This window comes from Trachypithecus francoisi, unplaced genomic scaffold (genome assembly GCF_009764315.1).
Source record: "Trachypithecus francoisi isolate TF-2019V2 unplaced genomic scaffold, Tfra_2.0 Lachesis_group4, whole genome shotgun sequence".
NCBI classification, from domain to species: domain Eukaryota; kingdom Metazoa; phylum Chordata; class Mammalia; order Primates; family Cercopithecidae; genus Trachypithecus; species Trachypithecus francoisi.
This window is the reverse complement of record NW_022681469.1, coordinates 30,898,073-30,915,615: the sequence shown is the minus strand read 5'-3', so window position 1 is coordinate 30,915,615 and position 17,543 is coordinate 30,898,073. Positions and strand designations below refer to the sequence as shown.

Sequence of the window (17,543 nt, the reverse complement as noted above, 5' to 3'; positions counted from 1 at the left end):
ATGCAACAGGCTTCAGAGCACATTGGCATACTTTTTCTAGAAAGGGCCACATAGTAAATATCTTAGTCTTTGTGGGCCTTATGGTCTCTGTTACACGTACTCATGGTACAACTCTAGCCCTGTACCATGAAAGCAGTCATAGACAGCAAATACATTTGGCCGTGTTCTAATAAGACTTCATTTATTGACACTGATATTTGAATTTCATAGTCATCACATTGTTGGAAATAAATTTTCGGTGATGCAAAAGAAATAGCACTTAAACATAAATTTTCTCAGCAAGGCAATTTTACTTCTATAGAAGGGTGCGACACGCAGATGGAGCAATGACGAGAGGACACCTGAACAAGACAGGGGAAGAGGCAGGTAGCCCCTATTGCTGTGTTATTCCCCTGTTGGCTAGGGTTGGACCGCACAGTCTTAAGCTAATTCTGGCTGGCCATTTTAAAGAGCGCAGGGGTAGGAGCCAGAGTGACGGGATGAGTAGTTTGGTGGGAAGAGCAGTTACAGAACAGGTGACTCTGGATGAATAAGAACAGAGCAGGTGACCAAGGATGACTAAGGTCAGAGCAGGTGATAGAGGCTAGGAGGGGGTTGTTTACTGAAACTAGGGGCAAGGAGATGTAAAGAATGAGGAAGTTAAATTTTAAAATGGAGAACAAAGAACAGGGGAGCTGAACATACTGATACATTGGTTCTTTGGAGAGGATCTCAGAACTCATTGTACTTAACAATTTAGAGGCTAAAACCTTTGAAGAGAAATTTATTATATCCTACAACATGTCACAAATATTCTTCTTTTGATTTTTTAACCATTCAAAAATACAAAAATCATTCTTAGCTCATGAGCTATACAAAATACAAAAGACTTAGTCTTCAGGAAGTTGTCTGCTGTTCCCTGCTTTAGGGTATGGTAACTATGGGTATGGTAAAAAAAAATAACTATAGCGTTTGGTAAAAAGTAAATAGATAAATAAGGCAAATGCCATTCTTGACCCATGGCTGGCCCAGGATCCAAACTACTCTGGACAGGATGTTTGTAGCTTGGCCTGTGCTCTTGGAGAACCTTGACTTTTCACAATTCCTTTCCCTTTTGCTTGCTTTTTTTTTTTTTTCCTTCCTTTTTCTTTAAAGTAAAGTTAGTGAGGTGAAGGGCTCTTGCTAAGAGTTTCTCAGCCCAGAGGGTTTTTTTTTTAATTGATTTTCTTTGGTTCTTTCTTAAGTGTTAATATTCCTGACACTAGCTGTTTTTTCCTCCCCATCCTACTGTAGGCTGAGTATACTAATCTCTAGACATTTGGAATTCACTTGCCTCAGGAGGAGGAGCTCAGAGCAATTTTGAGTGAAAGCTCAAAAAAGGCAATAGTTTAGAAGTACACTCCACACATCTCAGAACCATTTTTTTCAAATAAAACAGCTTGGTCTAGAAAAAGTCACTCTAAATTTATGCAAGTAAGTAGCTTTTACATTTGGCTGCCAGGTGTGTGCCAGAATACCTTATGGAAGCGTAGACTTGCAAGATCCATAGGGGTATTTCCTGTGGCTTTCTCTTCACCTTGTAGCAAATCTCTAGCAGCCTGGACAGTAGATTCAAATTTTTCTCTTTATCCATTAACATGGAATTAAAAAGACCAAGAATGGAAACTTTGGTGCCAAAAATCAAAAGGGGGAAAAATATATTTTATTTGATTTAAAGATAAAGTCCTATTGCTTTCAATAAGTCAGAAGAAATAAAAGTTGAGGTTCTTATAGAAACCAACTCCTCCTTGCTCAGACATAGCATTTGTGCCTGTTAGATGCTGTCTGCACAGTGCCACTGTGTTACATAAAAGCTTGAGCCATATAGGAGCTTTCTTGTCATTCAGAAGACTGCGGCTCTAGCTTTTGACCTCAGATACTTTGTTTTCTGTGACTTTGTTAATGAAGGTATGAGGTTGTTTTGGTATGGATAATAAAGAGAAGTCCAGGGGGGAAAAAAAAAACATTTGAAAGGCACAGATCTCTCCCATGCCCAGTTGTTCTTTCTGCTAGTAGCTGACGGTGACATTACTGCAGCTGCTGCTTATAGCAATCCCCAAAAATGAACAGGGGCATTGGGAAGCAGACAGCCTGCTATCTCCAATCCCCTTCCCAAACACACCCCCAGAGACAGCCTGGCGGGGTGGTTTATGGCCTTCTCTTGGGATGCCACAGGAAAGGAAAGGCCTCGTTAATCAGTGAGAGGTTTTTTTTTTAATTGATTTTCTTTGGTTCTTTCTTAAGTGTTAATATTCCTGACACTAGCTGTTTTTTCCTCCCCATCCTACTGTAGGCTGAGTATACTAATCTCTAGACATTTGGAATTCACTTGCCTCAGGAGGAGGAGCTCAGAGCAATTTTGAGTGAAAGCTCAAAAAAGGCAATAGTTTAGAAGTACACTCCACACATCTCAGAACCATTTTTTTCAAATAAAACAGCTTGGTCTAGAAAAAGTCACTCTAAATTTATGCAAGTAAGTAGCTTTTACATTTGGCTGCCAGGTGTGTGCCAGAATACCTTATGGAAGCGTAGACTTGCAAGATCCATAGGGGTATTTCCTGTGGCTTTCTCTTCACCTTGTAGCAAATCTCTAGCAGCCTGGACAGTAGATTCAAATTTTTCTCTTTATCCATTAACATGGAATTAAAAAGACCAAGAATGGAAACTTTGGTGCCAAAAATCAAAAGGGGGAAAAATATATTTTATTTGATTTAAAGATAAAGTCCTATTGCTTTCAAATAAGTCAGAAGAAATAAAAGTTGAGGTTCTTATAGAAACCAACTCCTCCTTGCTCAGACATAGCATTTGTGCCTGTTAGATGCTGTCTGCACAGTGCCACTGTGTTACATAAAAGCTTGAGCCATATAGGAGCTTTCTTGTCATTCAGAAGACTGCGGCTCTAGCTTTTGACCTCAGATACTTTGTTTTCTGTGACTTTGTTAATGAAGGTATGAGGTTGTTTTGGTATGGATAATAAAGAGAAGTCCAGGGGGGAAAAAAAAAACATTTGAAAGGCACAGATCTCTCCCATGCCCAGTTGTTCTTTCTGCTAGTAGCTGACGGTGACATTACTGCAGCTGCTGCTTATAGCAATCCCCAAAAATGAACAGGGGCATTGGGAAGCAGACAGCCTGCTATCTCCAATCCCCTTCCCAAACACACCCCCAGAGACAGCCTGGCGGGGTGGTTTATGGCCTTCTCTTGGGATGCCACAGGAAAGGAAAGGCCTCGTTAATCAGTGAGAGGTTTTTTTTTCCCCTTAAAAATCATTGTTTTCAGATCTTGCTCTGCAATGGGGAGAATTATAAAAGGTTATTCCCATGCTGGCCTGATTGTTATCTTCTGTACCAGCTCCATCTAAAAATGCCTTTTTCCCATTTGGGAGAGACTGTCTGTTGTCTAAAACTAACAATAAATCAAATTCGGTGAAGCTGGTTTTGTACCTTGCCCGGCTAGACTGAGAGCAAGATATTCAGTATAAGGCCTCTAAGTCATCCCTTCCTTGCCTCTTCCACTGACTGTGGTCAGTGACTGAGCATTTAACACACATTTACCTTTAAGTCTTGAGAATAAGCAGTACTAGAATTCCTCATCAATACTCCACATATTAACTCATACGCATCCAGAACTCTTGGAAAAGTAGGTTGTTGTAACAGGTTTGGTGTATCTGTTTTTGCTAGATTTTCTCCTCTCTGGCATTCATGTAGCAAACTGAATTATTGAGCATCTCCTGTTTGCCAAATACCGGGGATGTAGAGAGAACTGGCATATCCCTTACCTCAAATGACTGTAGAATAGGGATCTACCATTAACAGGCGAACAACTATTATGACGTGTATCAGAAACTCAAGACATGTTTAACAGCCAAGCATCACACTTCCTGCTTCGCTTCTCTTCCCCTTCCTTTCTTCAAAGAGAGCTGCAGTTTCCATTGCATTGTGAAGACTTGGTTTTCTTGTTCCTATTCCAAATTAACTTCAGTACCTGGTCTTTCAACAAATGCATCAAACATTACAAAATCCGAACAACCTAATAAAAGTCTATCCTAAAAAACTGGAGCTGTGACTAAAAACAGCTTCAGTCTCAGCTCCTGCCCAGTTCTGACTCCCCTGACTACAATTACCTGAGGTATTTGATCCCTTTAATTAGGATCCCTTCATTCTTCTTTTATCCCTTTATTCTGATCATTGAAAGAGCTTTAGCAGTGACATGTTCCAAAATTGGCCCACAAGATGCTACCTCCCCTGAGGTAACAAAGTAGGGGTTTAGAGAACAAGGGAGAGAATAAAGAATTTGAGAAAATGCAAAATCCTTGTTTTACTTCTAAACCTTTTAGTACAAACTGTAGCCTCATGAGGAACGAACTCTTAGGAACCAACTGGTCTGCCATTTCCCTTTTTCTTCGGGCCATTTTAGGAACATGGAAATATACGCCCCAAGTGAGATGATGTGCGGTTTTCAATAGTGAACTGATTCATTGACAGCGTTTGCAACCTGAGCCCTTCAAATTATTTCTACTTTAAAGCTTATGAGCAAGAAGTACAAGTTTTTGGTGTATGAGCTATTACAGGTCTGAGAAGCAATGGCATGAACTGATTTGGCTTTGTATGTTATTTAAGTGATAACTACGTTCCTTAAAATTAGGCAGATGGTCTGTCTGACTCTACCTTTCATGTTGATGGTTAAAAGTTCTTGATTTTTTTCTTGATACTTAAGGAGGGAATACCTATCTATATATTGTTAGTGCTGAAGAATTTTTGAAATCGTCCTGGACAGACTTAAAAGTGTTGCTTTTCTCAGCCTTTATATGGAGTTTAAGTATCTACAGTCTATGTGTAGTGGGGCTTTTTATAATTTTTTTTTTTTTTTTTTTGGTGGGGAGAAAGGTGGTATGGGAAAGTATAGAAATGGAATTAATTGAGTCTAGGGGTAAAAATCTGCTGGGAGCCTGTGGATTATAAATCGAGTAGCTCCAGCAGCAGGTACTCAGGCAGAGGTATAGGAGTGCAGTCAGTGGGACAAGAAGCTTGTTTTGGTGTTCCTTCTGTGTCTTGTCCATGACATTGACTCCAGGGGACCAAGTGCAGTCTATAGAAAGGAGAGGTGTCCATAGTTTCCTATCTGGAAAACTTTTACAGCATTCCTGCCTGGGGTCTTAAAGACTAGGAAGGAAGATGAAAACTAGATGAGATGCTCCTGTTCCTTTCCCCACTGTCCGCCCCCCACATCTGCACTGAGCCCCCCTTTATCTGCTAGCTAGGTATGTGGCTAGGTAGATAAACCCTGTTTTGTTGTGAAATTTCCATCAAAACTGCCATTTTGTCTCCCCCATCATTTGATCAACAAAAATTGTGTTGAAATTTCAGGGACCATTATTTAAAGCAGATATTGAATATTCAATATTAAATAATATTGAATATTACTAATTTGTCTAAATATACAAAATAAAATCACAATTCACTGGCCTGGGCTTCTCACTGTAAGCAGAGGACTGCACTCAGTGACCATCTTTCAGCTTTAAGACTGAATAACATTTTCCCTTCCATTGGGAAACTTATTTATATCCCAGTAGTCATCCCCACACTAAGTTTTTCCGATATGGTGTCCAGATTTTCTTCCCCTAATAATTACATCCCCTGTTTTCAGGCTAGGCATCCTCCCTCCTTTCTTGTGTTTACACCTTTCAAATATTTGCAGATTGTTATCGTGTCACCCTCTTAGTCACCACTTAGCCAAGCTGTACAAATTTAGCACCTTTTGTCTTCCCTTTAGAGGCAGGTCTCCATGCCCCTGAGTCAATTTCCCCTGCTCTCTTTAAGTGTGCTCCAGTTTTCTGCATTTCCGTGTGGCCACATAACTTTCCTAGAACTGAACATAGGTCATGAGTGAGAATTGTTTTCCTCCTTTGGTGTGTCAGAAGCTAAACATTTCTGCTGTGCTCCAGCTCAGGTCTCTCTGACATAGCTGGTCAGTGTTGACCACTTCAACTCTGTAGTTAAACCACGTTCTCCAAATGTGCCAATTTAAAGACAAGTGGGGTAAAAGGGTGTAGGTATGCTATATTTTTTTTAATTTTTGAAGTGTTATATAACCATGGGAAGGTGGGATGTATGTAGTTAATGGATTCTGTTGGCCGCTTTCCTGGTATTTGCATAAAACACCTCTGTTCTCCAGGTGCCTCAGACTATACCTCATCTCAGGTCTGCACCCTGACAGTTCATCAACCATCTCTTTCTCTGTGTGTTTACATTTTTCAGAACTATTTTTCACGAATATGCATTCAACATTTATTGAGGTTCTCCAGTGCCACTGTGTGCTACATAGTATATTGGGTGCTGAAAAGATTAAAATCTGAATATGACACAGTGCCTGCCCTAAGATGCACTGTTCTTGTTTTTGTTTTAGTTTGGTTGATAGCACTAGATCCTCACAGATTGGCTTATAGTGTCAGTGAGGGGAGAGAGCAGAGGAGTATCCATGAAAATCTAATAGGAGCCTAGGTAGGGTCAGGTTTCACAGATCCTGGAACTTGGGGTGATTCTGAGTCTGCAGGGACCTCACTGTAGATCTCCAGTGTTAATGCCGCCAGTTCGTCTCCTCTGGCTCCTGCTGGGCTTTTGTTTTAAACACTGCTCAGTTCAAATTCCAGAAAGAGACTCTTATTGCCTTACCTGGCATCTGCCATTTCTGTTTGAATAGAGCTGTTTTTCCTATTGCTGGCAAGACTGCACATTTGCTACCCTTGAAGCTGGTACAGCACCACTCCCTCCCTCTCTGCCATTCCCCACCTTCTGCGCTGACTTCCCATGCCCAGCTTGTGGTGTGGGGAGAGAACAGAGGTCATGTGCTAAAAAAGCATAGCTGCCCAAGGCTGTCTCCTTAGTGAGAGATGTGTCCTGTTAAGCCCCGTGATTGACTTGTCCACTACATTCTGACAATAGCTTCCTAGCCACACATGCATCTGCTTAACATAATCCAATTATCTATCATGTACTATTTCTTTCTTTTTTTTTTTTTTTTGAGAAAGAGTCTTGCTCTTTCGCCCAGGCTAGAGTGCAGTGGTGCAGTCTCAGCTCACTGCAACCTCCACCTCTGGAATTAAAGCGATTCTCCTGCCTCAGCCTCCTGAGTAGCTGGCCCTACAGGCATGCACCACCACACCCTGCCAATTTTTATATTTTTAGTAGAGGCAGGGTTTCACCATGTTGGCCAGGCTGGTCTCAAACTCCTGACCTCAAGTGATCCACCTGCCTTGGCCTCCCAGAATGCTGGGATTACAGGCTTGAGCCACTGCGCCCGGCCGTGTACTCTTTCTTAACATTCTGCAGCATATAGACCAAATGGCAAATCCAGTCACCAATAACATACCTTTTACAATAGTAGAGGAAAATAATCTTTTCCTAGCTGGTAGTTAACTTCATGAGCGCAAAGTGTTTTCATCATTGAATCCTCATCTTCCACAACAATCCTCATCTTCCTGGCCCAGAGTAGACATCAGCAAGTATTAGTTAAATGGAGAGTGGAGGTCTGCTAGGTGAGCTGGTGAATTTTTCAGTGTCCCCTGTGGACAGAAGGCAGGTCTTGTATGCCTCCTGTGCCACTGTGATGTCTGATGCAGTAGTGAGAACACAGTGGGCATGCAGTAGACACCGTTGACTAATCCTTCAAACTGTTTTTTGTTTCCACTTGAGTTTTGTCTCCTTCAACTAATGCCTGGTCTCTTATTGGCGGAAGAAGCGCCATTGGGAAGCTGTCACATACTTCCAGCCAAGACCGATTTGTCACACTTCTCTTAGCTCCCACTGCCCAATAAAGGAAAAAGTGAACACATTTTGAGTCCTGAGGCTTAGTTATCATAAAACTCGACAAAGAGTGTAAAATACTCAGAGCAGTACATAAGTTTCACATAGCCATCAATACAATCTCTTACAGAGCCCATTATCTTGTTATTAACAAGAATGTGTATTCTTGTTCCAAAGCTGACTGACCAGAGTGTTTGTGTTAATTGACCTAGTTAGCCTATGTCTCTAAATGTATAATTTTTTTAATAGAATGATTGCTCCATAGCCCAGCATTTTAAGTTTGATATTTGTACTCCATAAGTCAAGGCTTGGGTGAGGAATCTCAAAACGGCATAACCAAACTGGTAAGATTTTGTGTCCAGATAATGCAAGGCCTTATCCTTCATTTTATAAACAGATGAGGCCTGGATAAGTTTAATATTCTATCAGTGGCAGAGCAGAATCTAGAATCATGATGTGCTGATGGCTAGCTAAACTATACAAAGTCAGGCAGAAACCTCTTCTTACTTGATTTTATTTCATTTTATTTTGTTTTGTTTTGTTTCAGATAGCCATGGTCAACCATTCATATCCCAGAAAGTCTAGAAAAGGTGCGAAAAATAATGAGTTGTTGCTTATAGGCAGATGGACCTATAGTGTTCGAAAGAGGTCAGGAGCAGCAGCCACATGGAGCAGGAGGTGGGGCAGGCATTTGTCTTACCTGCCTCTCCTGTACCTGCCCTTGTGGAAGTCAGTTAAGTCCCACCATGGAGGATCTGTCTTTGTTCTGGCACACCGCATAATAGGGAAGGAAAATGCTCAGGAATTTTGGGAATTTTTCTTTTAGGTATAGTGTTTTGTCTTGTTTTGTGTTTACTAAAACAAAATAGTTTGTGTCTTAAAGGCTTGTATCAGAGGTAAGCTTAGCACTTCACTTGCACCTGTGGCATTTGAGGCACAGCTAAGTTAATATATCTTTATCAGCAGGCAGCACTGCAGTGGTATGTTATCAGAAAAGACAGCTATTAGTGGTAACATGCAGAATCCAGCCAGGCACTTCCTCAACTGGCTGGGGAGAACTTCTGCAGCTCCAGTGATATCTCACTTCATATTTACAGTCCAAGGCCCTGTGTGGCTTGGGAGCACTCCGTTGCCGCCTGTCAGCCTTCCCAGCTGAGCATCAGCAGCCTTGGGTTTGCTTTCTTAGAACCCAACTTTCTTTCTCTTTATCTGTTTTCTTTAACTTTTTTTTTAACGTCCATTTTATTTTATCACCAGCCCAGCAGCACAGGCATTGCTTGAGAGAAGGTGCAGCATGGATTAGGTTAACTTGCTCCCTGAGCTCTTGGGAGAGGAGGGCACAGCATAGCTCTGCTCGCTGCCAGCATGTGGCTTCACCTGGCTTTCAGCAGCAACGATAACTGACTTTTTGGCTTCAGAATGTTAACATTTGTGTGGTCTCCTTTCTATCAATGGACAGCATATTTTTTGCTCTGTTCCTTGGTCCTTTAGTATACAAAAGCAAGTCTAGAAACTTGATAAACCCTCAGTTGGAGCACTTTTTTTAACTCTGCAAGAAAGCCAGCAGGACCTGCCCCGTCCTTCCATCCTTCTGTCTTTACACCTCAGTCAATACCAGTGTTTTTCAAACTGGGTATTTGTCCCACTAGAGGTTTTAAATCAATTCAGTGTCATAGCCATCTTGGTTTTTTCCTTAATCAAATGGTGAACAGAAGAGAGACTGTGAGTATAACATATATAGTCAAGATTAACCATTGTCTTGTGGAAACATAATTGCTAAGCTGGCCTCCAATAAAAATAACCCCCCAAATAAATAAATAAATACATAAATACTGTTCTGCAAAAGGTAATATCAAGATGGCAGAGAAGGAAACATCAGGAAATGGTCTTCCTGCCTAAACAATTGCACTGGCAGAATCTGCCTGATGTGACTGTTTTGAAACTCTGGAGTCTGTTGAAGGCTTCTTAATTCCAGTGGTTGTCTACAGGTGTCTGTACCCATATGTAAATATGTATGTGGGTCATAGTAAGAATAAAAAGTTTGAAAAATGCCCATCTACAGTATCTTCTATCTGTAGATGTAGCTTGGCTCGGCAAATTTCTGATACTCAGACATTCAGATATCATAAAGCCTGTCCTGCTCTCCTGGCCCTGACTTTGTACCTTAGTCTGGGAATAGACTCTGCCTCTGCCTGATGGGAATGGATGTGAATGGATGTTTACTTATTTCCACTTGAAAAAGGGCACAGAAGCACCCTACTTCAGCTTCCTACTCTTGTGCGCTGGAGCTCAACTGCTGGGAAGTGGACTAGCAACATAACAAACGCCCTTCTTTGCCTTTGTGTCTACATAGGGTGGTTGGGATTTGGTTTCCACAGGCCCAAAGGACTATCTCATGAAAAATGTTTTGAATATATTTCTGCTTGATTTGTTTAACTCCCTGGCCCACTGAGCCATCATGTTTTCTCAATGTAATCACTTGGTGGTCTCCAGGATTCAGGGGAGCTACTGCAATCTCTGTAGCCTGACCAACCTGGTGAGATTTCAGAATACCAAGAGAGTGACAGAGGAGTAGAGTGATACTCAATAAGTGAAGCTCAGAAATCTTTTGTGCCCTCATAGTGAAAATTCAACCCCTTAGTTCCTGCTGCCCAGTGTGGTACCCTAGCTACATCCCAGTTCTAGTCACCAGTTCATAGCAGCCCCACCCAGCAGCGCCCCAGTCCTGTCCTGCCCAAATGGCTGCTAAGAGTCAAACAAACTGAACACTTGTTTTAGCATTATGCCTGTTTCTGCAACAATGCTTTTTCTGTGGTTGTGTGGCAAGATTGTTCAATGGAATTGTTTATTTTTCTCTCTGATGATTTTGTTCTTGCTTAGTTTGCAGATATAAAAATAAAAGTGTTTTGGCTATTGATGTAAAAAACATGGGCCATCTTTCATTCCATTTTTCTCTAGCCTCATCTCTCCCTGCAGGGTTAATCTCAGGCTCCTTGGCTCATGAGTTTATTGCTGTCTTTTACAAAAATACGTTCCACCCCTCCCTTGCAGGCCAGCACTGAAGTGCCAGGAATGAGGCACCCTGGTGATCTTCCTAGCCATGTGACACTTGGGTGGGGCCTTCATCTGTCCTACCTTTTCAAGGGTGGCAGAATGGTCCTTACTGTCACCTCAAGCTGCTCTCCTGTGGCAGTCTTTCTCCTGGCCTAGCATTTTATTTGATTTGGTGTATTCCATTTGTGAGGCCTTGGGGCTCAGAGAGAAAGCTCCATTCTTCATCTTCGGAAAGCCCAATATATAGCCTCTTCCCTTCCTTCTGAGCTTTGTCATCTTGAATCAATGCCCCGGCCAGAAACATGAGCAGCACCTAGCTTTATTCATACATAGAGATGTACCTTCAGTGGGACCTTGTCTCCCCCAAGCAGGCGTTTGCCATCACCGAGACACCCTGCTTCTCCTGCCCCTATGCCAGATCTCCTGTGCATTCCCTTGAGGCTGTTTGTAAATAAAAGGTAGCACCTCTTAGTTCTGCCTTACTGCAGCAGGAGAGATCACAGTGATTCAGAGACACACATACTCCATGCATCCTCCCCCAGATCTTCATCATTTTCCTTTCCTATGTCTCTAGCCCAGTTCCACTTTTTGTGGAATTATGTCTGTAATTATATAGCGTCATTATAGCTACAGTGCGAATTTTTCTGAAATATTTGTAAGTCTCAGGTATCAAAATGTAGCATATTTCATGGTCTGTCACAGATGACCACTGTTAGTGGTAAATATACTTGCAAAACTAACGGGTTGACTCAAAGAAAGAAAAGGTAGTCTTACTTGGTTAGTGAGCACTTTGTACAGAATCCTGTGGTTAGATACAAAAAAAAGTTTGAAGGATAGGATTCTGTCTTCAGGAACAGGTTGGTTGTGGGGGTCAAAGAGGATTTTGAGGTTTTGAGCACAGCAATTGCTAAGAGTGATAATGACGATACAGATAATATTAATAATAGGATATAGTGAACCTCTCCATGTGGCAGGCATCGTTCTAAATAATCTCTCCTGGTTCACACAGCAACCTTAAGAAGTGGATATATTATAATATCTGTTTTGCAAGTAGGGAAACTGAGACTTTCTGAGTAATTTGGCTAAGGTCGCACAGCTAATAAGTGATACAGTTGGGATGTGAAGCTGGGTTTCTTTGGCTCCGGGCACCTAATATTTCATCAGTATTCTGAGGTGTTTTGCTTTTCTTTCTGTCTCTCATTCTGAATGAAAAGCCAATGATACTATTGTGCAAAATACACCCAGAGTTGAGAGGGGTGGCTTATTTGAAAAGTGACACCGAATTAACACTTTTGAATTTGGTGTAAAAGTCAGACAGCAAGGAGAAAATGTCCAGGAGTCAGTGAGAATGGCACTTAGGAGGCAGAATGGCTGGGATATCAGTAGGTGAGGGAGCCATTTCTGTAAGAGATGGCTCAAGCTGCAAGACTGTGGAACCATCAGTTGGAACGGTGTAGGATGAGGAGTTCTTGCTTATCTTACTTGGAAGGCTCCTTGCCCCATGTGCTCTTGATAATTCCCGGATGCCATGGCTGAGAGCCCCTATCCATTGGTTCTGCTGTGATAGTGTTGGTTTTTTCCACCTGGAGAGAACTAAACCCCTCCTCCACTTCTCCCATTACCTCTGTCTTCGTCTCAGATAGAATGGATGGAAGTTAGATTTAACGCCTGCTTCACTGGAGGTGTCAGGGGACCGTCCTTATTGGACAGCAAGCCTAGTGGGCACCTTTTCATCACAGATTCTCCTTTTCTCCTGACGCAGGCATTGAATGCCCCAGAGGAGCCCGAAACCTCCCAGGCTTGGTGCAGGAAGGAGAGCCCTTCAGCGAGGAAGCTACACTTTTCACCAAGGAACTGGTGCTGCAGCGAGAGGTAGGACGTCTTCCTGTTGCTTCTTCTGTGAGGAGGGGTGACAAAATAAGGCTCCCTTGGTCTGCCATGTCAGAGATCAGTCTGTTGCTTTTTCCACTGCTCAGCCTTGCACATCCATAATCCATTCTTGTGTCTGCCCATATCTTATTTCCCTGAGCCCTGCTTCATTGGCCAGCCACCCCCAAATTGCTTCCCTCCACTGGTGGCCTGGGATGTGTGGTGAACACCAGGCCAGCCCAGCCAGGCTCCTGATGCAGAGAGCTTACATCTTTGCATTCTTCCTCCTTGGTGAATTAGCCTGAGCTGCCTGCCTCCAGCTGGATTTAGAAGCTTGACTAACCCTGTCAGGGGCCAATTTTCTTTGAACATTTATTTGTATCTTTGAGTAATTGCATTTTCTGTAGCAGGTTTTCTGACTTAATTTAATTGTATTTCTGTTTCTGCCTGTTGGGCTGGCTCTTGCTCGCAGGAGTTAGGATCTCAGCTGCTGTGGTGCCCTTCTACCTGCTAATTTTGCTCAAGCCTTCGTCAACAGATCCATCTTCTTTCCAGGAGTATACCAGCCATTTGTCCTGCTAGGTGGGCACAAGAAGGGAGCAGCAGGGAGGTGTGCTTGGCTCAGCCTTAGGATTTTTGGATCTGCCATTGTCCCCATTTCTTTTACAATCATCTATAGGGTCCCTCCAGCTTTCATAATACTCACAGAGGTACAAGGTTCTAGGGTCCTAGAGGCTGTCTCTCTAATGAGTCTTCGTAGATCTTTGAGAGCAGATGCGTGGACTTCTTTAGGATGCTTAGTGATAAAAATACCTGTTTATAAGCTTCAGCCTCTCAAGCTGATTTGAATTGCTAAGAAATACATGATGCGTGAGAGAACAAGAGAACACGCCAGTCCGAGATGCTTATGTTGGACTATCCTGGCCTTGAGAGAAGTGTTGGTTGCCACCTCTTGGGTATTTCTTTAGTGCTTGCCTTATTTTGTAGAAGAAAGTGGAGTGGCCAAACAAATCCTGAATTCTCAGTTCCATTTCCCAAACATCAGCTACAACATCTGCTTTGTTGGCTGTCCATACAATGATTGGGGGATTGGAGGGCTTAATTGTGTCATCAGATTCACATTGCCCTCCATTTCATTTTTTGTGAAGATGTTTTTGTTAAGATGCTTATGAAGATGCTTGCAAAGTAAAAATCCTTATATTGACTGGAAGGTGCTTCCCCCTCTCCCGTTTTATAGTTACCCAATGCTGCCTGAATTTTTATCAATTAAAAATAACCCCGTGCAAGAGAAGTATTTCAAAAATCCAAACACTCCAGTTGTCTGTAAGTGCCTATTGCAATTTTTGAAGTGGCCCAGGGATTAAGTGGATGGGGCAGATATTGTAGAATTTCCCTCTAATTTTGGATAATGAACTGCAAAGTAACTACGTTGGTAAAAGCAGGTGAGTCTGTTCAAACTCATAACTTAAAGACATTGCCAAGGATGCAGCAACAGATTTTTGTCTGTTGTGCTTTGGATGGAGGAAGGAAATTCCTTCATTGGATTGCCCAAGGCATTGGTTGGTGGCATTCTCATCATTTACTGAGTCAAACTTCTCACCATCATTTGTCTTCCTACATCATTGTCCCCTAAAGTTTCTTTCCCTTTCTTTTTCAACTGTCTTTTTCCCAGCCACCTTCTTGATCATGTTTCTGGCCCACAGATGAGATCCAGAAGTACAAGGGGGTCAAAGAGAATACTGATCACTAAAAAGAGTGAGTGGCCCAAAGCTCTTTTATGCTCCCATGGTTATTGCGACCTCACCTTTGTCTTATATTTGCTAATACTTGACTGTTAAAAAAAAATTTTTTCCTCCAGTTTTCTTTGTGGAAACTCTTTGGTGCTCTAGGCATGTAATTGAGTTTGCAGATCCAGAGTTGATCTTTCTTGATTATAGTGGCCCAATCTTTCATATCCCTAGGTTGAGGGTCTCAATAAGAACCTTTCTGCATTTTCTTAGCTACTTATATGATTACTTGGGCTGGCCATTTTGAAAGTTCTTTACACTGAGAAAATGTGAGTATTCCCTAAACTATGAATAATTCAAAATTCTGACTAAAAGATCCGGTCATAGCCTACTGTTCTGAACATTTCCTTTATATTATGTATGAAAACTGTTTTCTGAACAGTGTAGGAATGGAGAGGTTTGTGTTTTGTTACAAGTTTATTCATTTACTTCTACCTATGTAGTACCTCCATTTTTATTTCATAAGTTGTCTTGGGGAATGCTTCTCTTTGTCCTACTCCCCCCACCCCACAAAGATCTAGCAGAAGAGGAATGTCCCAGTACATTGGTACTCCTAGATGCAGAGGTCCTTCCCACCACCCTCAGTGGAAGTCCTGAGCAATGCATGGATGCCTGAGTGTGGGCCCATGACCTCCCACCTCATGCAGCTCTTACCTTCCAGGCAGCCTCTATCTTGCCCACAGGGCATGACAATGCAGAAACTCTCCTGGAGCTGAGCCACTGCTAGGACGGCTGCAGTTAAACTGGTTTTTTGCACCTTTTACCTGTTCCCTTGATCATGAGTTTTAGTTCTGATAACCAGGTATTTTGAAGATGTGATTGTCCTTGGCCCTGCCCCATCCTTTCCCTTTAAAGTTTTAAATTTTTTTTGTATCTTTTCTTTGGCCAGAATTTCTCTGTCCCCTGCATGCTTTCCTCGGTTACCATAAATCTGCATTATCCTAGGAAAGATGAAGCCCACAGATTTTAGGATTTCAAAGTACTTCCTGGGCCCCTTTCTGTGATCCAACAAAGGCCGGGTCATCAAGTTGGACTTCCCTATGTGAAACCATAAACTGACCTGAGAAAGATACAGAGGGGAGAGGAGCTGTGTAACGGTAACTGCCCCAGGCCAGCCTTCTGCCAGGCAGAGAACAGGAAGCTGGCATGCACAGTGTCTGGCACTGGTAAAATGACACCATGTTTATAAGTGCATCGTCCTGGCTTTAGGTGGGCCGTGCAGGAATTCCTGCCTGAATTATAGTCTTTCCATCTCATATCTTCATGTGGAGCCCTCAAGCTTTAGACATGTCTTTTATCTCTGTTTTCAGGTGGCTCCCATTATCTTGAGACCTCATAATGCTGCTTTCCTTAAATTTGTTTTACAGTGACGCTAGTCAGCACAGAGCTACTCACATTTCTGGCCACCACTCAGCTCCATTATCTTGACTTCTCTTCTGCCCCCTTATATTGCATTTCTTCTTTTACACCATTTTACATGTTGCTCCTCCTTAGCCATTGGTTCCTGTTGGCTTTTGTTCTTTTACCTGAGTTGGAAATCTGGGAAGACAATTCCAACTCAGTGGTCTGGGCATTCTGGTGGTGCTGCCAGCCCCAGGGCAGGAAGAACAGTAAATGAGACACTGTGCCATTACCTGCTTCTCTGACCTTGAAGCACAAAGCAGCCAGGGAACTCTCAAATGACGATCACTTTTACTCAAAAAAAAAAAAAAAAAAAAAAAACCAAAAAACAGTAAATTCAGTCTTTCTTTCTAGCCTGACTCTGCTGGTATTTAGAATGGGTGGGCAAATCTGTGCCACTGCCAGTTTTTACAATAAAGTTTCACTGAAACACAGCCATGCTAATCCTGTTTTGTTGTTGTTGTTGTTTTGTTTGTTTGAGATGGAGTCTCGCTCTGTCGCCCAGGCTGGAGTGCAGGGGCACGATCTCAGCTTACTGCAACCTCCACCTTCCGGGTTCAAGCAATTCTCCTGCCTCAGCCTCCCGAGTAGCTAGGATTATAGGAATGCGCCACCACGCTTGGCTAATTTTTTTTTTTTTTTTTTTTTTGTATTTTTAGTAGAGATGGGGTTTCACCATATTGGCCAGTCTGGTCTCAAACTCCTGACCTTGTGATCCGCCCACCTCAGCCTCCCAAAGTGCTGGGATAACAGGCATGAGCCAACCACGCCTGGCCTGGCCATGCTAATTCTTTCATATATTGTCTATAGCTGCTTTCACACTATAACAGCCGAGTTGTGTAGTTATGACAGAGGCTATATAGCTTGCAAAACCTAAAATATTTACTGTCTGTTCATTTACCAAAAAGTTTGCGGACTACTGCTGTATATGGTATGCTGAATTGGGTTTAAATGGCTTGTAATAGCCCTGAAAATTTAAGTTGGCTCTCCTGTCCCCTGCCATTGAGGCTGGACTGCATAAGATTATTGTATCTGTTGGCTGTAGCTGTGACTATGAGCTGAGTGCCATGTCCCATTGGATAGCATGTACTTGGTGACCCATGCCCCACATACAGCTGACTCTTTAAGGCAGTTCCCTGCCACACAGTCAAGGACAGGAAGCTCTGGTGTGATTTCCCAGTTGGGGAGTTGTGCCTGTTACTAGCATCCCCTAGTAGTAGTGATGAGAGATAGCATTAGCTAATGGGTAAATAACTGGCTTAAAAGTGTAAACTCCTAGGTTTTCACACTCCAGTTTTTATATGGTCCTGCATATGTGATTCTTTTCTGCCTTGCCGTTCCTGTCTAAAACACTGATTTAGCAATCCCAAGCCATCCTTTCCTTTTTGCAGCCCTTGTTCTGAATAAAACAGTGATTTCAGATCTCTTCTCACTTTCTTCCAGAAGGCAGCTAGCCAGCACATATTCACTGACCAGTTGCTGCCTGCACAGCAGTGTTTTCGCTGCTGTGTTGGAGAAACCTGAACTCTTAGAGAAAGGGCCATAAGGTATTATTTAAAGAGATCAGTGTCATGGTTTAACTCTCTTCACAGTTCCAGGCTGTGGGAGGTAC

At 42.4% G+C, this 17,543-nt stretch overlaps 2 protein-coding genes across 4 annotated transcripts in view; one reads left to right on the top strand and one right to left on the bottom strand.

Moving 5' to 3' along the window:
- Positions 1 to 17,543, top strand: part of SND1 (staphylococcal nuclease and tudor domain containing 1) — a 452,156-nt gene that overhangs the window by 334,769 nt on the left and 99,844 nt on the right. The window contains exon 16 of the mRNA XM_033195134.1: positions 12,637 to 12,746. Coding sequence (XP_033051025.1) covers positions 12,637 to 12,746 — 110 coding nt within the window. The remainder of the gene's footprint in view (positions 1 to 12,636; positions 12,747 to 17,543) is intronic.
- Positions 1 to 17,543, bottom strand: part of LRRC4 (leucine rich repeat containing 4) — a 90,720-nt gene that overhangs the window by 37,317 nt on the left and 35,860 nt on the right. The window lies entirely within an intron of this gene.